At 42.0% G+C, this 24,451-nt stretch overlaps 2 protein-coding genes across 6 annotated transcripts in view; one reads left to right on the top strand and one right to left on the bottom strand.

Moving 5' to 3' along the window:
• The window catches only part of ESCO1 (establishment of sister chromatid cohesion N-acetyltransferase 1), a 44,579-nt gene extending 34,894 nt beyond the window's left edge, over nucleotides 1-9,685 (bottom strand). Inside the window, exons 1-2 of one of the 4 annotated variants that reach the window (XM_027525549.1) lie at nucleotides 9,422-9,543; nucleotides 5,898-6,005 (exon numbers count right to left, since the gene is read on the bottom strand). The gene's annotated coding sequence lies outside the window, so the exon portion shown is untranslated. Of the gene's footprint in view, nucleotides 1-5,897; nucleotides 6,006-9,421 lie in introns of all 4 variants that reach the window. The other 3 variants (XR_003508401.1, XR_003508400.1, XM_027525547.1) reach the window with 3 other exon arrangements.
• SNRPD1 (small nuclear ribonucleoprotein D1 polypeptide) lies at nucleotides 8,863-20,780 on the top strand. Of its 2 annotated transcripts, XM_027525551.1 has the most exons (5): nucleotides 12,992-13,150; nucleotides 16,437-16,513; nucleotides 18,014-18,205; nucleotides 20,330-20,446; nucleotides 20,606-20,780. In XM_027525551.1, the coding sequence occupies exons 1-4, from the start codon at nucleotides 13,137-13,139 to the stop codon at nucleotides 20,404-20,406; spliced, it is 360 nt and encodes a 119-aa protein (XP_027381352.1). In that variant the 5' UTR covers nucleotides 12,992-13,136; the 3' UTR covers nucleotides 20,407-20,446; nucleotides 20,606-20,780. The 2 variants fall into 2 exon arrangements, 1 of the variants encoding a protein (XP_027381352.1); XR_003508402.1 differs by lacking the exons at nucleotides 12,992-13,150; nucleotides 20,330-20,446; nucleotides 20,606-20,780 and adding an exon at nucleotides 8,863-9,946 and having other exon boundaries at nucleotides 18,014-18,036.
• The last annotated feature ends 3,671 nt before the right edge of the window (nucleotides 20,781-24,451 follow it).

Below are 24,451 nucleotides of genomic sequence, written 5' to 3'. Positions count from 1 at the left end.
GATATTACTTTGCCAACAAAGGTTCATCTAGTCAAGGCTATGGTTTTTCCTGCGGTCATGTATGGATGTAAGAGTTGGACTGTGAAGAAGGCTGAGCGGAGAAGAATTGATGCTTTTGAACTGTGGTGTTGGAGAAGACTCTTGAGAGTCCCTTGGACTGCAAGGAGATCCAACCAGTCCATTCTGAAGGAGATCAGCCCTGGGATTTCTTTGGAAGGAATGATGCTAAAGCTGAAACTCCAGTACTTTGGGCACCTCATGCAAAGAGTTGAGTCACTGGAAAAGACTCTGATGCTGGGAGGGATTGGGGGCAAGAGGAGAAGGGGACGACAGAGGATGAGATGGCTGGGTGGCATCACTGACTCGATGGACGTTGAGTCTCAGTGAACTCTGGGAGTTGGTGATGGACAGGGAGGCCTGGCGTGCTGCAATTCATGGGGTCGCAAAGAGTCGGACACGACTGAGCGACTGATCTGATCTGATCTGAAGCCTGAGAGGTTTATCTTCCCAGGTGGCACAGTGCTAAAGAATCTGCCCGCCAATGCAAGAAACCAGAGAGACACAGGTTTGATCCTTGGGTCAGGTTGCCCTGGAGTAGAAAGTGGCAACCCACTCCAGTATTCTTGCCTAAAAAATACCATGGACAGAGGAGCCTGGCAGGCTACAGTCCATAGGGTGGCAAAGAGTCGGACATGATTGAGCAACTGTGCATGCACACACACAGACACAAACCTCTGAGGCATAATAACTTGAAAAAACACATTTAATGTCCTTTATTACTTAAGCAACAAAAATTTTAATTTTAAACATTATGAATTACTTTACATCATTTCCTCCCAATTTCTAAATATTTTAACACATGGCAGTTGGGCCCTAACAGAACAAAGAGGTTAACTGATACACAAATCTACAGCATTTGCCACTCACCTGTTCAGTTATGGTAAGGATTAGTTCACTTTAGTTTGCCCTATATGTTAAATCATTATTAACCTAGCATTATATACCTTAATAACATCCCTTTCTATTAAATAAAATCTTATAAAATGCATTCTCTCACCTGTTAACAAATTGACAAGACCCCTCCAACAAGCCAAAGCTAGCTTCTTAATAGAATTCTAATAAAATCAATATTGGGGCCAAAAAACAATAATCAAACTTAACATAAAATGATCACTTCAAAAAATCCACAATACTTATATAGAAAGATAATTTACAAGGTACATGTTAGAAGTGCTTGAGAATTTAAGAGTACATCCAATTTCTAAATTGTACATTATGATAAAATATATTCAAATTTTAATCATTAAAGCATTTAGATTACATCACCCAATATATTTTAAGTTTAAAGTGATATTTTAAAAATCATTTTACAATTGGGAATTCTCTGCCAGTCCAGTGGTTAAGACTCCAAGCTCTCACTGCCAAGGGCCCAGATTCAATCCCTGGTCAGGGAACTAAGATCCCACAAGCAGTGTGATCAGGAGTTAAAAAAAAAAAAAATTTTAACTGAGATGTAATTTGAGATTGTACAGGAGACAGGGATCAAGACCATCCCCATGGAAAAGAAATGCAAAAAAGCAAAATGGCTGTCTGAGGAGGCCTTACAAATAGCTGTGAAAAGAAGAGAAGCAAAAAGCAAAGGAGAAAAGGAAAGATATAAACATCTGAATGCAGAGTTCCAAAGAATAGCAAGAAGAGATAAGAAAGCCTTCTTCAGCGATCAATGCAAAGAAATAGAGGAAAACAACAGAATGGGAAAGACTAGAGATCTCTTCGAGAAAATCAGATATACCAAAGGAATATTTCATGCAAAAATGGGCTCGATAAAGGACAAAAATGGTATGGACCTAACGGAAGCAGAAGATATTAAGAAGAGATGGCAAGAATACACAGAAGAACTGTACAAAAAAGATCTTCACGACCCAGATAATCACGATGGTGTGATCACTGACCTAGAGCCAGACATCCTGGAATGTGAAGTCAAGTGGGCCTTAGAAAGCATCACTACGAACAAAGCTAGTGGAGGTGATGGAATTCCAGTTAGCTATTCCAAATCCTGAAAGATGATGCTGTGAAAGTGCTGCACTCAATATGCCAGCAAATTTGGAAAACTCAGCAGTGGCCACAGGATTGGAAAAAGGTCAGTTTTCATTCCAATCCCAAAGAAAGGCAATGCCAAAGAATGCTCAAACTACCGCACAACTGCACTCATCTCACATGCTACTAAAGTAATGCTCAAAATTCTCCAAGCCAGGCTTCAGCAATATGTGAACCGTGAACTTCCTGATGTTCAAGCTGGTTTTAGAAAAGGCAGAGGAACCAGAGATCAAACTACCAACATACGCTGGGTCATGGAAAAAGCAAGAGAGTTCCAGAAAAACATCTATTTCTGGTTTATTGACTATGCCAACGCCTTTGACTGTGTGGATCGCAACAAACTGTGGAAAATTCTGAAAGAGATGGGAATACCAGACCACCTGATCTGCCTCTTGAGAAATCTGTATGCAGGTCAGGAAGCAACAGTTAGAACTGGACATGGAACAACAGACTGGTTCCAAATAGGAGAATGAATATGTCAAGCCTGTATATTGTCACCCTGTTTATTTAACTTATATGCAGAGTACATCATGAGAAATGCTGGACTGGAAGAAACACAAGCTGGAATCAAGATTGCCGGGAGAAATATCAATAACCTCAGATATGCAGATGACACCACCCTTATGGCAGAAAGTGAAGAACTAAAAAGCCTCTTGATGAAGGTGAAAGAAGAGAGTGAAAAAGTTGGCTTAAAGCTCAACATTCAGAAAACAAAGATCATGGCATCCGGTCCCATCACTTCATGGGAAATAGATGGGGAAACAGTGGAAACAGTGCCAGACTTTATTTTTCTGGGCTCCAAAATCACTGCAGATGGTGACTGCAGCCATGAAATTAAAAGATGCTTACTCCTTGGAAGGACAGTTATGACCAGCCTAGATAGCATATTGAAAAGCAGAGACATTACTTTGCCAACAAAGGTCCGTCTAGTCAAGGCTATGGTTTTTCCTGTGGTCATATATGGATGTGAGAGTTGGACTGTGAAGAAGGCTGAGTGCCGAAGAATTGATGCTTTTGAACTGTGGTGTTGGAGAAGACTCTTGAGAGTCCCTTGGACTGCAAGGAGATCCAACCAGTCCATCCTGAAGGAGATCAGCCCTGGGATTTCTTTGGAAGGAATGATGCTAAAGCTGAAACTCCAGTACTTTGGCCACCTCATGCGAAGAGTTGACTCACTGGAAAAGACTCTGATGCTGGGAGGGATTGGCCAGGGGACGACAGAGGAGAGATGGGGGACGACAGAGGATGAGATGGCTGGATGGCATCACTGACTCGATGGAGGTGAGTCTGAGTGAATTCCGGGAGTTGGCGATGGACAGGGAGGCCTGGCGTGCTGCAATTCATGGGGTCGCAAAGAGTCGGACATGACTGAGCGACTGATCTGATCTGATCTGAATTTGAGATGGACTATAATATTCACCTAATTATATAATTTAGTGGATTTTAGTTATGTTCAGAGTTGTATAATAATTGTCACTAAGTCCAGAATCTTTTCACCACCCCAAGCCCATGTGCAGTCATTCCCTATCCCCAACCCCATTCCAGTCCCTGATAGTTACAAATCCACTTTCCGTGGATATGGATTTCACTATTCTGGCTGTTTTATATAAATGAAATCATCAATACATGTGGCCTTTTGTGGATGGCTTCTTTCACTTAACATTAATGCTTTCAGGGCTCAAGTAGAGTTGTTTAGTTGCTAAGCCGTGTCCGACTCTTTTATGACCCCATGGACTGTAGCCCATCAGGCTCCTCTGTCCATGGGATTTCCCAGGCAAGAACACTGGAGTGGGTTGCCATTTCCTTCTCCATTCAGTAGGTTTGCAGCATGTATCTGTAATATCTTGTTCTTTACCGGCAGATACTATTCCACTGTATAAATATACTACATTTTATTTACCTATCCATCAGTAGATAAATTGTTTGATGGGATGTTTCTACCTCTTGGCTATCATGAGCAATGCTATGAATAATCCTGAATGAATTATCATGTGAACATATGTTTTCAAGTTTCTTGGGTATATACCTAAGAATATAACTACTGGGTGATGTGGAAACTCTATGTTTGAGACTGGTGGCTTGTCAAATTCATAACCTCTTTTGAAAATTCACCATGTCCACAGGTACCTGCTTTAAGAAACAAAGGTGGGGGCCTTTAGGGAGTTCATAAATAGTTATATTCTGAACCTGCGGTCCCTATGCTCTCCAGCAGATTCCTGACCCCAAAGCAACCAATACAGTCACTGTGATGCAAGGTTTCCGATCCTGCCACTACTAATATTTTGGAGCAAATAAAAATCTGTGACAGGGAGTATGGGGGTGGGGGCATGGAGGATGTTTTAACAGCTAGCATCCCTGTTAGCACCCTACACCCCTAGTAGCATACCTACTAGATACCAGTGGCACTTTGCCCTCAGTTCTTACAGTCAAATATATTCATATTCCCAGCAATACTGAATATGTCCTGGAAGGCAAAAATCACCCCTGGATGAACATTTGGTTTACCCTGTAAGTAAGCCAAATGCCAGAGCTGCACCTTTTCTCAGCAACCTTCTAAGTCCTGAACTAACTTCTGATTTCTGTAAGGCCTAGTGTTGATGATTCCTGTTTTCTCCTTCCACAAGATCTGGCTCTACAAATACAGTCTTCTCTTCCTTATTTCTCTGTGTATCCTGCCAATCCATTCATTATCCCCTATTTAGGGTAATTCAAGTGTTTTTCATGTTCTAAAATGCCAATAAATACTTAGAAATTAAAAAAAACATGTTAAGGAACATAAAATTAAATGAATTACCACTAGCCAAAAACATATAAAATGTTACAACCGAAGCAACAATATACCATTAACAGAGAATGCAACAGAAACATACAGTAATACGAGGTACTGTCCCTAATAAATTTTTCTCTGTTTCAAGTCTGAACATACTAAAATCCACTAAATTATATAATTAGGTGAATTTTACAGTCCACCTCAAATTACATCTCAGTTAAAAAAATTTTTTTTTATTCCTGATCACACTGCTTGTGGGATCTTAGTTCCCTGACCAGGTACTATCCTTAATAAATTTTTCCAAACATTCAAAGACAAAAATCTCTTTATTACACTAGATTTATAATAGACATTCAGTAAAACAACATTATTCTCAACATCATTAGTTAAAACTCTTAAAGACATGGACAATTTAATTTTTTCAATTATCTTCCTCCACCAGTCTCTTACAAATTAGTATTCCCCAAGGTTTGGTTTCTTAACACAAAAGACACACATTAACTCATTTCATTTATACTCATACTTTCGATTACTACCTGTAGACCACTAACACACAAATGATAGCCCAACACAGTTTCCATCCCTAGTGCTACTCAGATATCCAACAACATACTGGACATATACATCCTGATGTCTTAAAGGCACCTTAAATTCAGCTGTCAGTCAAGTCATTCCACTATCACCATTCTCCACAATTTATTATACTACTGTCTACCCACATCAAGAAAATAAAGCCAAAAAAAATGAATATGACAGCAACAATGACAACAGTAACATTTCATTTCCTAATACCAAGCTCTTAGAACAGTTTCTAGAACCGTAAGCAGTTATTAAGTATTAGTTATAATAATAATTAGCTGTAATAATTAATATACTGATGTATCATTTTTTATGAAAAGAAAGCATGAAAAAGAAAATGTTTGTCTTAATTATGCCTCATTTCACTTAACTACTTGTCAACTCTTGCCATATTACCATTATCCCTTTCAGCTTCCGTAATTACATTAATCTAAACTATTAAATTATTTACCTTAAAGCAGTAGTTCTCAAAGTGTGGGACAGGGATCCTGCAGATTCCAGAGACCCTTTCAAAGGCTCACGAGATTAAAATCATATACCAGTAAAAGATCAATTCAAACTGCAAACAGACCAATGAAATTAATGCAACACTGTATGAAAAGGATATAGGTATAGTTTCAGACTCTGAGTTTTGTTGTAAAGTCAAAGAAGAGTATCACAATTAATTCAAAATGTTATTCAATCACTCCTCCCAACACATCCCTGTGCAGCTGGATGTATGCTTCAAACAGAACAACATAAAGACTGAATGCAGAAGCTGATAGGAGAATCCAGCTGTCTTTTATTAGGTCAAACAATAAGGAGATTTACAAAAATGTAAAACAGTTGCTATTCTTTCCCTAATCTTTTTTTTTTGGGGGGGGGGATAGTAGTTTTGCATTTAAAAAGTTATTTATGGGAGGGAGTTTGGGAAAGATGATACATGCGTATGTATGGTGAGTCCCTTAGCTGTTCACCTGAAACTACCACAACACTGTTAGTTAATTGGCTACACCCCGAAACAAAATACAAAGTTTAAAGTTCGAAAAAAAAGAGACTATGCTTAAGGTTCTCCTATACAACATGGGAGAATAAAATAATAAATTTCTAAAAAGTTATTTATATTAACCTGTAATTATTTATTAGCTATTTATTATATATTAAATATATTTAAATTAATATATAGTAACTGCCAATAGATACAACAGACATAAAACAAAAGCTATTTGGAGTCCTATATAATTTTAAGAATGTAAAGGGATCCTGACCAAAAAGCTTGAGACCACTATATTAAAGTAACACTTAAGAGAATTCCTTGACAGTCCAAGAGTTAGAATTCTACCTTTTCAAAGCCAGGACCAGGGTTCAATCCCTGGTCAGGCAATGAAGATCCTGTGAGCTATGAGGTGTGGCTGATAAAATAAAAATTTAAAAAGTAACATCTTAAACCCCATTTTAATTTATATACTGAGCTTTATCTCTTGTGAATTTCACATACACAGCCATAAATCTTTAAATTAAGCTGAAGAGAGCAGATGACATAAATCTTGACTTCTTCAGGTGTACTATAATGCAACTAAGCATAAAATGTAGCTCTCTCAAAAAAGAAGACAGGGTGGTAAGGTCAACAGAATGATGTTATTTGTCAAAAGTAACCACAGTAGTTGATATAAAGAACTTAGGCAGAAAGCGAGCCAAAGAACTTTTACTGTGCCAAGAAAAAAGGATGCACAGAAAAACATTAAAGTCTGGGCTGGGGAGGGGGGTGTAAAAGAGTCCTTAAGCAAATTACGTATGGTTAAAATCTCACTGGAGTTAGTTTCTAACTACGGTCTCAACTTCTGATCACCTTCAGTTGAGGTTATTCAACTTACTCACAAAGTGTAATATAAATCAGGTAACAAATCTCATGATAAACATTTAACTATTAAAAAAAAATCCGTTGTGCAATGCCAGTCTCCTTCATTATTAGAATAATTACAGTCAGCTTTGTGCTGTATGAACGACCAAGCTAAAAACGGCCATTCAGCAAAAGGGGTTATTAATGACATTCATTAATTAGGGCCTTTCCCCAGTTCTTCTGGAATCATAATGTATTGATTTAAAGGGCTAACACAAAATCTTGCTTGGCGCTGACAGTTACTTTTTCACTACAAAATCATAATACTAATCAACGAATTTTCTTTATCCAAGAAATAGTAAGATGAGCAGATGTGCATAAAGTAGGACAAGTTTTCTTCTAAGACGGGTACTTCCAAAGTCACACATCTGACCTAGGGGCATATACTGCATTCTGCCTAAAAAGGGGAAGTGTCTGTATTACAGCTTTCTCACTTCCGCACATGCTCTAGGCCTGAATTTGCAGCTTCCAAATTAAGCACTTTTCATCCTACTCTTATATCTAATTCCACGGTGAGATGTTTTAGTGTATTAGTCGCTCAGTCGTGTTCAACTCTTTGCAACGCCATGGACGTGGCCCGCCAGGCTCCTCTGTCCATGGGTTTTTTTCAAGTTTTTCAAATTAAAAACAGTTCCACTGCCGTTGGTGCTGGGCGTTACTAAAGACCTGATCAGAAGTCGCTGAATATAGCATAATTCACGGCATTCAAAATGTTTTAAACTGAACTCGTGCTTTACTCAGCTTTAAAAAAAATGTTGAGGTGGGAAGAAAACAAAGTACACCCACATCCTACTGTTCTGCTAAGTAGCATTCTTTTGTTGGTTTCTGCAAAGACTATTTACTGAAACGGCATTTGATAATACTATCTAAATACTCTGTGCTGCAATTACTTCCTGCAGAAAGAATCCCTTTTCAGCCATCCAAAGGCTACCGGAAAACAAGGTTCACAGTACTTATCAAACCTCAAGGCTTACTCCTTCCTCCTCCCCTTCCCCCTCTCCTGGAAAATACTGTGCGTGTGTTACTCACTCAGTCGTGTCCGACTCTGCGACCCCATGGGCTGCAGCCCGCCAGGCTCCTCTGTCCATGGGATTCTCCAGGCAAGAATACTGGAGTGGGTGGCCATTCCCTTCTCCAGGGCATCTTCCCAACCCGGGTATCGAACCTGGGTCTCCTGCATTACAGGCAGATTCTTTGGCATCTGAGCCACCAGAGAAGCCCTACTGTATGAGCTGGGTTTTCAATAAAAAAAATTTGGGGATGGGGGAGGGGAAGCTTGAGGGTGTGGGAGAGGGAGCGTTCTCCAGTTTTTGGACTAGCTATCTCTCCCATTCTGCCCGAGGAAAACAAACCCCCGTTGTAAAATAATCTTATGAACAGGGATCAAAATCGAGGACTCAACTCCCTTCTGCTCGCATCTATCTCTACAAACTTCGCGATGGTCCTCAACAAACCCAATTTCTACTCCAGAGCAGCCTGGCCTGCGCCCAGATCCTCGGATCCAACCAGAATCCCTCTCTGACCTTGGACTCGGGCCACCGCTCCCCTCCCAGACTAAGGATCGTGAAGCCGGGATCCCCACAGCCCAGCCCTCAGACTGCAGAGGCCTCGGGGTTCACGCCGGGTCAGCGGGTGGGCGGCGGGCAGCAGAGCGAGCCGCAGGACCGCAGCTCCGCCGGGGCTGGAGCAGCGGCTTCGGGGGAGAAGACTGGGAAGAGGCCCGGCTACCTGCGGGCCGACACCGCCCCGGCCGCCGCAATCGCTGCACGCCGCCACGGGGCTCCAGAAGCCCGGCGAGACCCTGGCCACGACCCCTCAATACCTTCGACCTCCCAGCGGGCCGCGGCAGGTGATGCGGCGGCCAGGCAGCCGAGCCGCGCAGGTTGGTTGCCTGCCTCCGGCGACCGCGTCCCGGAACCGCCCACTCCCTCCCGGGGGCGCCCGAAGCCGGGACCCTAGGAGGAGGAAAGGCGTGCGAGGCGACGCGACCCAGAGGGTGGGACGGGAAAGGGGAGAGGCGTCCGGCTCTCCGGAGGGGCTGGCCATAGGGAGACGAGGACGACAGAGGCGGCGGGGCGGGCGGGACGCTCGCCTACCTTCCTCGCTCCCGGCCGAGGGTCCGACGCGAGCCAGCAGACCGCCTCACATCCGGGTATCGGGAGACACTCAGCTGCTTCTGCCGCTGCCGCTGCCGCCGCCTCCTCCTCTCCCGCGGCACAGAAACGCCAAACTTCCGGCGACGACGGCGACGCCTAGCCCGTCAGATGGGAGTTACCTGGGACCGTCTTGGGCGCGCTTGCGCAACGCTCTTCTTCTGCCCGAACCCGCTCCGTTGACGTGCCCAGAGCCTGAAGATGGCCGCCACGCTGGCTGCGTGTCACGCCGTTTTTCACCCCGGCCGGGACGGCGGGGCTTCGGGGAGAGGCGAGCCCGCGTCCGGCCGCAGCGCAGGCGCGGTTGGAGGCCTCGCGTGCGCGCCTCCACGGGTGGGCGCCTTGTACCCTACCGGCGGCCGCTTCCCTTGTTTCCCCCCTGTCGTCTCGGAATAAAGCCACCCACGCGCCCAGCGGTGGAGGTTTGTCTTGAAGATCCGTCGCCAACGGTTCTTCTGTTGGTTGCAGGTACTGCTCTCTGCGACTTCCAGTTCAGATACCTCTCATCTTCCACACGAGCCAGTGTACAAAAAAGGGGAGGCGATTGATCCGTTCTCCCTCCTTCCCGGCATTGCACTCCAGCGTCTCCCCAAAATCCAGGGCTTCCCCGTCTCCTTGCACACTTTGCTCCTTGGGCATCAGAGCACAAGAGTCGACAAGAAATTGTAGGAAGTTCCACCAAGTTTAGTAACGGCGTGTGTTAAGACAAACCTTTGGCTCTTAGAAGCCTCCAAAGATTGAATCTAGGATCCTAGGATTCTTGATTCTACACTGCTTTTGAACACGCCCTCTGTGCTTCTCTTTGCTTATTTGTAGGACTGTGAGGATGGGTAAATGAGTCCTCTTGCCTTTGAGAATCTGAAGAGGTGATCATAAGTGGATTCTCCCCCATGGTTCTTACTGCCCTCCTTTTTTGAAGCCAAGTCCACCCCAATATACCCTCTTAAGTTGCTGAAGCCTGATGTTTTTTTTTTCATCATCTTCCATAAAACTTTATAGAGCTGCCTGTCAGTTTAGTCTGGAGAGGTGCTATGGTTTAAAAACCAAAATGAGAGGTCTTGGTGGGTGAAGCCATTGGCCACGACACCATATCTTGTGATAATTGGCAAAAACCTGTCTGCCGCCCCTCACCCCCACATCCCAAAACCTTGACACGTTCATTTGTCCCTTGATCAACACAAGTTTAAACACACCCAATTTATACGGGGATTTTTTTTTCAGTAGTAAATACTAAACAGTCATCATCAGTTGATTGTTGGGAGGTTGTAGGACCCAGGATATGGATGGGCAGCTGTAAATCAGGCATGGATTTTCCACTAAGCAGAGGGTCTGTGCCCTTAATGCCAGGGAGTAGACTGCCAACCTGATTAAAGCTGGTTATCTACTACTGATACAATATCTGACTTTCTAATACATTTACCTTCACCTTTAGATTGTCAAGACAATTGGTGGAATTTTTTTTGTGTGTAAACCACTTTATCTGTAATAACTCAAATTCTGACATACACACCTACACAAACCATATTTACAAGTTTCCATTCCCCCAAAATAGGCCTTTGTTTTTTAAAAAAGATATTTATTTGGCCATGCTGGGTCTTAGTTGCAGAATGTGGGATCTTTTCGCTGCTGCATGGGAGGTCTAGTTCCCTGACCCTTGCTTTGGGAGCATGGAGTCTTAAGGACTGGACCACCAGGGAAGTTCCAGAGCCTCTGCTTCTGAGTTCTCTATTCACTGTATTTGTATTGGCCACAATCAGGAACCTGGGAATCCTTACAAAGGTTACACCGTATAAAACCATATGTATTTATTTTTGATACATAAGGAATTCATTGTTATTGTTTAGTTGCTAAGTCCTGTCCACCTCTTTTGCAACCCCATGGACTGTAGCCTGCTGGTCTAATTTTACCCCTATCAAATTGTCCATAAGAAGATTGGTGACAATTAGTGTTGGTGAAGATTTGCATAAGTAAAATTGGTGGGGGTTAGCATGCTGCTCGTGTTCAGTTGCTAAGTCATGTCTGACTCTTTGACAACCAAAAGATTGTAGTCTGCCAGGCTCCTCTGTTCATGGGGTTTCCCAGGCAAGAATACTGGAGTGGGTTGCCATTCCCTTCTCCAGGGGATCTTCCTGACCCAGAGATGGAACCAGAGCCTCCGGCATTGGCAGATGAATTCTTTACCCCTGAGCCACCAGGGAAGCCCTTATCATTAAGACATCTGCCTCTAAAAATTAATGGAACAGCTGGATTGCCCCGCTGGTTGCATTCTCATTTCCTTATTTTCTTTCTCATGGCCAATCTAAATACTTGTAACATACAAAACCTCAGCTAACTCCAAGAAGACAGAGGAGTCTGATTTTCAGACTGACCCTCCAGCTAGCAGCAAATAGAGGCTTTTTCTTTGCCGCTCCATTCTTGCTGACTTTATTTCAGGACTCTTGACGGTTTTATACTATGAGAGTAAAAATTATTAAATTTTTTCAAGCTAGAAAAAAAAAAAATGATGGCCATTTGGTCCACATTGGATCGCCAGGGGATTATTAGGAGCTGTTGGGAAGACAGGGGGATAGATGTTGAGAAGGTAGCACACATAAGTCCATTACAGTCTTGCTACTCAAATTGAGATCCATGGACTAGGGGCATCTTCATCAACTGAAGGCTTGTTACTGTTGCTGCTAAGTCACTTCAGTCGTGTCCGACTCTGTGTGACCCCATGGACCGCAGCCCACCAGGCTCCCCCGTCCTTGGGATTCTCCAGGCAAGAACACTGGAGTGGGTTACCATTTTCTTCTCCAATGCATGAAAGTGAAAAGTGAAAGTGAAGTCACTCAGTCGTGTCTGATTCTCAGCGACCCCATGGACTGCACCTACCAGGCTTCTCCGTCCATAGGATTTTCCAGGAAAGAATACTGGAGTGGGGTGCCCTTGCCTTAGAAGTGCAGAATTTCAGACCCCATGCTGACAGAATCAGAATTTCATTCTAACATTTCCTCCAGATGACATTGATGTTTGATGAGCAATGCCTCACAATATTCAGGAATTCTGATGACCAGGGATCAAGTCCAAGCTGGAGGTACAAATTAAAGCCCTAGTTTTGGAGATCACCTGGACTAAAGGAGAAAGTATCCATTAGAGAAGCGTAACACGATCTCTAGATCTCTGGGCACCTTTTGAGGTTTGTGACCATAATTTAAAAATAATCAGTTAAAATTCTGTGATTTTCTGTAGGCACATAAAGTAATGTTGAGGTTCCTGCTGTTGGAACAGAATTAGCATAATCCTCTGGACTTCCCCCAGAACTAACTTTCATTAACGAGTAAATCTGGTGCTGCATAATACACGGAGCCCTGCCCTGCCCGTTAAAGGGATGTAATCTCAAATCTCCATACTGAAAGTCTCCTAAACCTGCCCTAAACACCCTCAGCAGTTGCAAGGCACACCTCCAACCGTCAGGGGCCGCAGTGGCGCTTCGCGCAGCCGGAAAGGAGAGTAGCCCAAGCGCGGCCGCGGCGTTTCCGCCGTGCGTCCCTGCGCTCGGCGCGGTCTCTACGTCGGAGCCCCGAGAGTAAGTGTTTCCGGCCATTCATACGCCCAACCTCGGCTCTCGGTGGTCGGATTTCGTGTCTTATCGGGCCGAAAGGGTGACGGCGCCTCTAGGATGAAGCTCGTGAGGTGAGGAGGTGGCCGAGCGGAGTGGGAGCTGGGAAGGGCCGATCTGGGCCTGGAGCGGGAGGCCGGGCTGCTCCCGATGCAGGAGGCGCGAAAGCCGCGTGCGCGCGCGGCCTGCCAACGGCCTCCGGCGCCCGCCGCTGCAGCCCGGTCTGGCCCGCGCCCCCGCAGGCGCTCGGGCCTGGGCTTCAAACTGGCTTGTGCCGGGGTCCTGCCTGTCTTCCTAGAGGTGGAAATAAAGGCCGGACTGGGTGTTCCAACCTAGAGTCATAGAGGCCTTAGAGGTGCAGCGCCAGGCTCCCAAGCTCTTAACTCTGGGTGAAAGTCGATAGACTTTGATTGGCGTCGAACTTGTGCTCTAGTCTGGGTTACTTTTCTGCTTCGTCTCAGCATGCAGAGCCTGGAAAAGAGTGCTTAGAAGCTGCAGAGGTTTATTAAGAAATAATGTAACCCAATTCCGAAATGTTTCAAGTCAGGGATGGACTTTTTTGATTTCGTAAGTTGTTTTCTTAGTGTGTTTTCCCCCCTCTTGTTGTTACTCCCTAGACTTTACGTTATACAGTCTGCATTTATTTCCCTGTAGAATAAGCTTTTGATTTAGGAAGAATCTCCCAACATGGGACAGAATCTCTTTGCTGTATTTTTGGACTAATTACACAGATATTCAAGATTTCTTTTGGTTCTTATCTGTGTTTAAATTTGGCCTGTTAGTTTTGCATACTGAAGACGTGCTTATTGATTGAAGTAATTCATTCTGTACTCCCTGCAAATAGATTGGGTTTGGTGGTTTTGCTTGAGACTGAGAGGTGGAACATAGAAGCAGAGGTTTCTGATAAATAAGTTTATATCTTAGCAGGCAGCTATAAACTAACTTAGCTAGTTTCCTGTCTGCTCAGTCAAGGATTGTCAGTGTCGACTAGTTTTTGGCCACCTGTTACACTGTACGTTCATAATGGATTTTTTTTTTTTTTTCAAGGCAGAGTCCCTGCCTTGTTGGAGTTTTATATTTTGTGGTGAAGGCAGACAAGTAGATAGTTTCTAGTACATTTGAAATAACATATAAAATACTCATTGTTATATTCAGGGTGGCATTTTAGAGAGTGCATTTAAGGTCAACTTTTTGTACATTGTTTTCCTTCCAGTTTTATTGCGATATAACTGGTGTGTGGTCAATACCTGCCAACCTGAATCTATAGTTAAGTTTTATGTAGTACTGTTTGAAATCAGTTTGTCTCATTTAAAGAAATTCCGTGTTGTGACAGTGACAGAATATTCCTATAAATTTTAATGAATGTACTGAATCCTATTCCATGTCTTAGACTATAGAAACAAAATTTCTAATACCTGAAGAATGTATTTTGCACCAGGAAAAATGGTTGTTTGGCTAAGTGGTTTGCAGATTTGGTTGACTTCTTTCAGTATCTCAGTTGGTAACATAATTATTATTTTACTGTCACCCTGATCAAAAACCTGGGAGTCATCCATGACTTATTCCTCTTGATGATCCTAATAATCTGATAAATTGCCAGGTTTTGGCAGATTTAAGTACCTAATAAGCATCTTTCACTTTCTGTTCTCTTTGATTTTTTAATTTAATAGTGTGGGTTTGGATGCCATTTCAGTGGTATACTAAAGGATCCCATTTTACCTGAATATTTAAGTATTATCTGAGTATCTGAATTTCAGTAAGCAGAAGGAATTCAGATAGTGAAGGATTTATCAGAAAATAATTTTAATTTGTCTGCTTCCTGGCTTGGATGGTAGTGTTTCCTTCTCCTGCCCTCCCTAAACCCTCCCTTGCCACTCCTGTCACACCACTAAGCTGCTCAGACTTCCTTTTTTCCCCACCCAGTTTTTTAAAATCTCACTTCTTAAAAGGTAAATGTCATACAATGAAATTTAGCATGCATTTCCCAATTTTGAAAAGTGTATACACCTGTAAAATCCACACCCCTATCTGGATAATGAACTTCTGGTCTCTGTTCTGTTTCATTGGTTTATTGTTTCTGTTTCTCAGTTGTGTAAACCTTAATATCTATATTGCTCTCTAGAAGACACCTGCTTTGTCATCTAATGTGATGCTCCACTCCATTGATGAAAACCCTTCTGTTGTTCTCGTAGGAGAACTCTTTAACAGAGCTTGGGCATCCCCTGAAAGGAAACTCTTCTCTACTCATTTTCTTGGACTTAATACTCCAGCAGTAATACCTATAGTGTCTGTGTACATTGTGCTGTTTTCTTACTGTATCTTTGCTTTTATCTCTCTTGCTGCGCATATTACCAACCTTTCAGACTTCTTCCTAGCAGCCCACTAAGATCTGATTCCTTCCTACTCATGCTACATTATATTCATGATAAAAAAAAAACCTGTGCGTATCTCCATTGTGCTTTAAATTTATGTAGTTACTTTAAAAAATTATTTTGTGTGTCTCTTCTTCCTCCTAGAGTTTGAACTCCTTGGGAGCTTAGTCTTGCTCACTTTTAATACTCATTACCAAGCACAGGGAGTACCAGGTAATATAGAATGGCACGTATTATTTATCAAAGAAATATCCTTGGACTGGATAAAACGTATTTGGATTCAGTTCAAGAGACACTTTTTTCCTTGACAGCAAATATGGAAAGGGAAGGGATTTAGCACATGGGTTTTTCTTTATATGAGAGCAGGTTTGAAACTTGCTTTTGTACAAGATCAAGTAGTTTCCCCTATTTTGATGGCTATCTATACCACTTAAAAAGTTGCATTTTTAAGGCTGACTTCCCTTTAATCATGGAAACATTTTAGCCAACTCTTAGTGCTTGTTACAATCCAAGATTAGATATAAAGTTCCTGATCCCACCTCTCAAATGGACTCTAGCTGTGGGGACATAGGGAATCCCCCAGTTGTTGGAATCCTGCAGCTGTGATTGATGCCGTGGTAGAGTACACAGAGTACATACTATACTATAGACCAGAAATTTTGAATATGAGTTGCATATTGGATCAGACTGTAGGATTGTTGTTCACTTTCCTAGATGTGGTTGTGAATCTGTGAACTCTTCAACTTCCTCTGCATTGTTTCATAATAATTTGGAGAACAGAATAGATGAAGTGAGGAATGGAAGTAAATGTTATTGAGGCACCTTTCCATACAACTAGGGAAATTACAGTGCACACTATTAACGGGAATGGGTGCAGACAGCATCCAGAGCACGTTTTCTATATCTAGAAATTTCACTTTGACTTCATAAACATGTTTTTGGAGTAGTAAAAGTAAAAACTTACTGTTTATTCTTAATGTCTTTATAGATTTTTGATGAAATTGAGTCACGAAACTGTAACCATTGAATTAAAGAATGGAACACAAGTCCACGGAACAATCACAGGTATGGAGGTTGGACTGAGTTTATAACACTTTTTTCCCCCGTCTCTTTGACCTGCAGGCCAGAATTCTTTGTTTGGTTAATAACATTTATTTAGTACAAATCTCCTTCCTTTTGTCTGGAGTATTACATGCACCTTCTTATGTATGTCTCCCCTTAAGCTCTTGTGCTAATACCAGAAGGATTCAGGTTACCCCATGTGCAACCACTGTTTTTTTGATTGATGCCTTTTCCACTTTGGCCTGTATGTGCCCCCTCGAGTGTTACATCTTCCAAAACACATATTACTTTTATTAGAATTTTGTGTCCCCTGTTCAACGGTAAAGTCTTTGAAGACAGAGAATAGGGTTTCCGTATCTGATTATCTTGGGTAAAACACACATGGGAAATGGGGAGGGGGTTGATGAGGAACCATAATTTTACCTAAGCATAACATTTTTGAGTATTTTTTGCTTTAGTGACGTAAAATGTTGGATATGTAGTTTTAAATTTAAAGCCACTATGATTCTTCACTAATAGTAGTGTTACACACACACACACCTGCCAAAGGGCAGATTTTTTAAAAGAATTGATGAAAGAAAATGCTATCTTAGCAGATGGCCCCGTTCTACTCTCTGAAATATTTACATAACTGGTAATTTTTGTGAGTTTGCTAGAACTTTGCAACACCAATTGCTATGAAAGGAAATCCATGTAGTATAAGGTTTTGATACATAGTGATCGTATCTAAGGAAGCATAATTTTGCTGTTAAAATTCTGTGATTTTAAACAATGATTTAGTCTGCTCTAGCCACTCCAGTGTTTTTGCCTGGAGAATCCCAGGGACGGGGGAGTTTGGTGGGCTGCCGCCTATGGGGTTGCACAGAGTCAGACACGACTGAAGCAACTTAGCAGCAGCAGCAGCAGCTCAGTTAATAAAAAATCCGCCTGCAATGCGGGAGACCCTGGTTCGATTCCTGGGTTGGGAAGATCCCCCGGAGAAGGGAAAGGCTACCTACTCCAGTATTCTGGCCTGGAGAATTCCATGAACTGGATAGTCTATGGGGGTTTCAGAGTCAGACAGGACTGAGCGACTTTCACTTTCACTTCTGAGCTTTGTGTTACATGTGGTAGAGGGGGCTGAGTGTTCTTCCTGCTTTTTACGAATTCAAAATACAATGATGGAAGACAAAAGTAGTACAGTGCAAGATTTGCCTCACAGATAGTAGGCACTTAATAAAAATTTAGTAAATTGGGGGAGCAAAATCTAGTAAAAATCCAATTCTCTCCCCTCACGGACAACCAGTGTTACATTTCTTATATCCTGGCTATATATTTTAGTCCTAACAGTAGGGATGATCATACCATCTACCATAGGGACATTGAGGATTAAACTAAAATGCCTTAGCGTACCATTCCTGGAACATAGAGCTCGTAAATCTAATATAGTACCAACTGTGGCCTGATAGATAAATTGGTTGCCTTCCTTTTTATGCTAATAATTGCCCTCTTTTTTCCCTCCAGGTGTAGATGTCAGTATGAACACACATCTTAAAGCAGTGAAAATGACCCTGAAGAACAGAGAACCTGTACAGCTGGAAACACTGAGTATTCGAGGAAATAACATTCGGTATTTTATTCTGCCAGACAGCTTACCTCTGGATACGCTACTCGTGGATGTGGAACCAAAGGTGAAGTCTAAGAAAAGGGAAGCTGGTAAGTTTGAAGGATTATAAACATTTTTGTGTATGGTATATTTATACCCTAATCCACTATTCAAAATATGTTTATATCTGCAGACAACACAGATTGGTTGGTTGCTTTTAATTGCCTATGCTCGCCATGAGTACACCTGGAGTTTCTTACGGTTCCTGGTATTGCTGTTCAAAAGACCAGTGTTGTTTGGTCTTACCTGCTGGGCCTTTTTGCATGGCCTGGTCCCGCATTCCCTGCACACTTTGGAACATCTGGGGATGAACCCTTTATTCCTGCTATTCTGAAATTTCTTAATGACTTAGCTTTTTGTCCATTTCATTGTTTTGGGTACTTGGCGGACCCTTTCCGTATGGATATTCTTGTATTTTAGAGCTAAGAAATTTACTTGTGTACCTTTATAAATTTCTTCTGTTTTGCTTATTCTGTTCTTTCTTCCTGGAATTCTTAATAATTGAGTTTTCTGACTGAGTCTTTTCTCTTATTTTTCTCTCTGTCTTTTATTCTGAACTTGGTGTTGTTTTCTCTGGTTTCTCTTTTTATTTAACCTCTTAATATGCTCTTTATGTTGAAGGCTTTACTGTAGTATCTTGCACTTTGGCCATCCATTGTTTAAGAAGGAACCTGAAAAGAGAACTTCTGGAAAGGGAGGCTGGACTGCTTCGCTGGTGGATTCAAAGTAAATTTGCTTCTCCACCAAGGCAACCCCACATTTTAGGATGTGGAAATCTTTTCTGGAACTGGTTTTCTCAGAAAAAGATTCTAGTCACATGGGAGACGTGTCTGGCAACCAGCATCATAGGAGCAGGACAGGAGAAAGGGACTGATACTAAACTTACCACAATGATTTTTAGACTTTTCCTCTCACCCACACTAAGAAATATACTTTTTTGCATTATGACCTATTCATTCAAAATTTCACAAAGAACTGTTTAGTCTTAATACATGCAGATGCCCTTAAGTTTCCTGTCCTATTCTCTTTCAGTTAAAAAAAAATGTTCAGGCTATACCACATAGCTGGAAAAACACTGACTTGATCCCTCTCTTCGTCCCTCTGGCTCTGTGACTTTTGCTGCCATCCACTTTGCAACTGTGTTCAAATCCAAACCCTTTCTGCTTCAAGGTCTTAAGGTTAATTTTCTCTTTCCTTTCCTGCCTACCTGTCAGGGAAATAGGCTTCAGCGTTGCAGGATGGGAAGAGGGCTAGCCAGTCTGCTGCCCCACATGAGGGCTGGCAGCCTCTTCCCCATGTTTTCAGCCTCCTGCCTCACCTTACCCCTGGCTTCCAAGGTCCTAGGTCTTTTTGAGGCTACTCTTCCTTTACTAAACATTTGTTGTTCTCAGTTTGTTTTCTGACTTAGAAATTTGTTGAGATGTTTAAACTACTGCGTTTTTTCTGTGCCCTCGCTCCATGGATATTTGCTATTTTTCTTTCTTTTCTATCGTGAATAGTACCTCAGAGCGAATTGAAGATAAGTGTGGTTAATCTGCCTTGTTTCAAGAGAAGTGCTAGATTTACTCTATTGCTTTGAATGATAAGACTCCGAACGATGAGTAGAAATGTCAGGGTTTTAAAAACATTCATAGATACCTGAAAATAGGAAGCTCAGAGCTAGGATGACCAGGTAACAGGGATATTGTTACTGGATTAAAGTAACAATATGATTGGGTCAAATGACTTAAGATTCGGAAGAATCATGAGGTTGTTATTTGATGCAATGTATCTTAAACTTTCTTGACATGAATTAACTTACTTGGATTGTCTTCAGTAACAAAACTGGCACATAGTGTTTCTGTTCTGTTCCATTAGTATGAAATCTCTTTCATCTTCTGTGAAGTTCAGATCATTTGTGTTTCATTTTGTGGTGAATTTGAGGCATGATACAAAGAAAAAATATTTTAAACCTTGATGAATTTCTCCATAAACAAAGTCAAATGAAACAAATATTAAGGTATTAGGCCAGCAGTTCTTGGTTCTGTATGATAAAGTATCGGAAGAGGTGACTCTGAGATTACATTTGAGAGAAGCTGAGTTAAAATTTTCTTTACTGTAGGTGCTGTTGGCAGTGGCCAGGTCACATCAGCACAGAAGAGAATTTACCTTGCTTTGTTTTTCTCTTCCCTCAGTTGCAGGAAGAGGCCGAGGCCGAGGAAGAGGACGTGGCCGAGGCCGAGGCAGAGGCAGAGGGGGTCCTAGGCGATAATGTCTCTCAAGACTACTATCTCAAAGTATTAAGTACTACGGTATGTTTTTTGGTACAAGTTTCATTTTTGGCGGCCAAGGAAGAGGGCGTGGCCAAGGCAGAGAAAGAGGGAGTCCTAAGTGATAATGTCTTTCGCGATTATTGTTGCAGAGTGATAAGAATTATGGGATATTTTTTGTCCTGGTTTTGTTTATGGCAGGTGGGGCAGGAAGACGGATACCTGACAGAGGAAGATTAAGGCCAAGGCAGAAGTCCTAAGAAATAATGTTACTGTTTCACAGGGAAGAATGTTCAAGTTTTTTGTACAGGCTTTGTTTGTTTGTAGCAGTTTTTAATAAACAAAAATGTAACACATTTGTCCGTTGACTATCATATTAAGCTTTTAAAGTTCATGTGTATATACTTGATATCAACACAATAAGAGCTAAGCATTACTACTAGGTAGTCCCACAGTAATTCCAATCTTAGATCAGGCTTTTAATTTTTTGAACTATAGTATTTCTTTTATGAATGTATATAGAATATATACCTTTTTATTTCACATGCACTGGTGTGTTTTATTGTTTTACCTTGATTCCATTCCGTGGAACCTTCCTACAAGTAAAATAAGTCCTTTTTGATACTTCAGAAACTGAGGTCCTGTGGAATGAGGTCTAAAATTGATTCTCTTCTTCCTGAGTTTGGTCCATGAAGATGTAGTTTCTTAGTAAAGGGTGATGCTCATCTTCTAATTCAGGAGTCGTTGATTTTGTCGTCATTGTTAATGGGGGTTTTTCGGGGGGTTGTCAGACAATGTGTGGGATCCTAGTTCCCCAACTATGGATCAGACTCATGTACATTGCATTTGAAGCACAGAGTCTTAACAACTGGACCACCAAGGAAGTCTCTGTTTTACATTCTCTGCGTTGAAACTGTAAATAGTGTTCACTAGATTATCTGTCATGAACAGTGTTGAAACTTGTAAATGTGTAATGTACATATCATTGGCTCCTGTACCAAATACTTTTACAAGTAGTTCTTTAAGAATGAAAAAAAGGCGACTGACTTACTTGCCAGCAAAACTGGATTCTTTCCAATCATTAATAAGGATTTATTGAATTGTTTTAATAGATTAGATTTAGAGAAAAATGTTTTAGTCACCAAGTTGTATGTGACTCCTGTGCCAGCGCCATGGACTATAGCCCACCAGGCTTCTCTGTCCATGGGATCTCCCAGCAAGAATACTGGACTGGGTTACCATTTCCTTCTCTAGGGAATCTTTCCGACACGGGGGTCAAACCCATGTCTTTTGCATTGGCAAGTGGGTTCTTTACCACTGAGCCATCAGGGAAACCCTAAAGAACGTAAGTCTCAGTACATGGTTTCTTAAAAAGCTAGTTTGCTGCTGTTTGTTTATAGACTAAGATGAAAACCTGACTGAGGATTGGAGTGAACTAGATTCTGTATTTTCATTTAATCATGTACTTGTGTTTGTTTGTTTAACAAGAAGGAGATATTCTGCAAAGATTGTTACCAAACAGGAGCCTTAGGCCTTCTGGGAAGTTAGGTAAATTGAGATAGCACCAGCATTTGTGTGTGCCGTGTATGTGTGTATCTTTTTCCACCCTCTGTTTTTGTACCTATTAGTTGACTGCAAACAGAAGGCAAAGGGACCCAGTGTTCATCAAGGTGGGGACAAACAGTAAAGCACAAGTTGTGAATAAACATATGACTCCTGACTGCATGGTACTAACAGGCTGAAAGGAAAACATATACACAATTGCAAATTGTGAATATTTTGATAATACTTTGTATTATCTTGTCTGTTTTAAAAACTGTGGAAGCTCATTTTAAGTCAAATGCCACTAACAAAAAAATGTTTTAACTGTGCCTTTTTATTTTTTAATTTTTTTGGCTGAGCCACATGTCATGCAGGGTCTTAGTTTCCCAACCAGGGAGTCAAAACTGTGCCCTCTGCAGTGAAAGTGTGGAGTCCTAACCACTGGGCCGCCTGAGAAGTCCCTTCAGTTGAGTCGCTCAGTTGTGTCCAACTCTTTGCAACCCCATGAACTGCAGCACACTGGGCCTCCCTGTCCAACACCAACTCCCAGAGTTCACTCAAACTCATGTCCATCTAGTTGGTGGTGCCATCCAGCCATTTCATCCTCTGTCGTCCCCTTCTCCTCCTGCCCCCAATCCATCCCAGCATCAGGGTCTTTTCCAATGAGTCAACTCCTCGCATGAGGTGGCCAAAGTATTGGAGTTTCAGAAGTCCCTTAACTGTGTCTCATTTTGTGAATTTTAATGTTTCAAAGTTTGTAGTGTGAAACCAGTCTGGGAACAGTTTAAATATAAGGCGAAACCTAGTGGGTACTGGATTGAATTTGTCAACTTTAATAATAGCCAGTTATTCTATCAGCACAGTGACTTTAAGAATAGCCAGAAGAATTGCAGTTTGGCAGCAAACTGTGGCTGAGCACAGGCAACTCCAGAGAACCAGGAAGCAGGCCTTGCTTTGATAGGGCCTGGGGGAGGGAGGCAGGGAGGCCTGGGGAGGGGCAGTAATAAGCAGCCTCTTTTGCAGAAAGAGGCCTCTCATTGGTTGGGTAACTACAGTTTCTGATTGGCTGGGCTCCCCAGGGGACAATAGATGGTTTCTTCCTACTGGATAACCAATAGGCATCACCCTTATCTCCAGATGTTTGAAGTAATTGGGTTCGAAGTGAAGCTGGCCAGTTGGACTGTAGAACTTGCCTCCTTGTCCTGTCCCCTTTGGTTTTCAAGGGCAGGCTTTACCAGGCACGTGGTATTACAAAAAGGATTGCCTTCTGTTTTTATGTTTTGGGGTGGGTTTTTTTCCTTTTGGCCACACTACTTGGTTTGTGAGTTCTTAATTCCCCAACCAGGGATCAAACCCAAGCCGTCAATACTGAAAGCACGAAGTGCTAACCACTGGACCGCTGGGGAATTCCCAATTTTATATCTTTTAAAGCTTAAGATTTTGTGAAATTTGGGGGTTTGTTTAAAGAAATTAATGGGTTTATGTAGAAAACTGTAAGTGAGCTAATAGAGAAATTATATTTCACAGCATGTTTTGTTTTACTGCAACTAGATTGGTTAAACAAAGATGGTTTAGTATTTTGAAATGTAATAATGTGTTTAGTAGTCAAAATTCACATGGTCTTACATAATATCAGGATGAGTTCAGTTCAGTCACTCAGTCGTGTCCAACACTGCGACCCTGTGAACCGCAGCACACCAGGCCTCCCTGTCCATCACCAACTCCCAGAGTCCACCCAAACCCATGTCCATTGAGTCGGTGATGCCACCCAACCATCTCATCCTCTGTTGTCCCCTTCTCCTGCCCTCAATCTTTCCCAGCATCAGGGTCTTTTCCAGTGAGTCAGTTCTTTGCATCAGGTGGCCAATGTATCAGAATAACATTTAATAACAGTCCTGAAAACCTAAAATGGACTTTGCTTATCATGTTGAGGAAGAATTTTCTATCTGCAACCAACAACAGACATTTCTAGAGACATGCCAATTAAAACAACAAGAATATGTCTAATATTGGTCTTTATTTAATGTGAAAATTCTTGGTGGACTCACAAAATAAGAGGTGTACTTTTGAGAAGGAAGAGAAATTTTGCATTTTTTAAATTTCTGTGCAGGACCACGGTAGTGTTCATTTATCTGAGTCAGTCTTTCCCCTAAGTAAAAGTTTTAAAGTTCTGTGTGTTTCCTATATTTTGAGTAAGGTTAATATATAATAGATTTCGTTTACAAAGGGCTTCCCTGGTGGCTCAGACAGTATAGAATCTGTCTGCAGTGCAGGAGACCCAGGTTCGATCCCTGGAGAAGGAAATAGCAACCTACTTCAGCGTTCTTGACTGGGAAATTCCATGGACAGAGGAGCCTGATGGGCTACGTACAGTCCATGGGGTTGCAAAAGAGTCAGACACAACTTGGTGAACAACAGAGAAGCCAAAATAAAATACACAGAGGCAAGTGACAAGAAATTCCAAGCCAGGGGCCTTGGTTTTGTGTCTTGACCCATGGGCAGGTT

Source organism: Bos indicus x Bos taurus, chromosome 24 (genome assembly GCF_003369695.1).
Source record: "Bos indicus x Bos taurus breed Angus x Brahman F1 hybrid chromosome 24, Bos_hybrid_MaternalHap_v2.0, whole genome shotgun sequence".
Classification (NCBI taxonomy): Eukaryota; Metazoa; Chordata; class Mammalia; order Artiodactyla; family Bovidae; genus Bos; species Bos indicus x Bos taurus.
This window is presented reverse-complemented; position numbering and strand designations above follow the sequence as displayed.

Coding starts and splice junctions, on each gene's coding strand:
- SNRPD1 (XM_027525551.1), top strand. Junction 16,514..18,013: donor AGTCCACGGAACAATCACAG/GTATGGAGGTTG, acceptor TTTTCCCTCCAG/GTGTAGATGTCAGTATGAAC. Junction 18,206..20,329: donor GTCTAAGAAAAGGGAAGCTG/GTAAGTTTGAAG, acceptor CTCTTCCCTCAG/TTGCAGGAAGAGGCCGAGGC.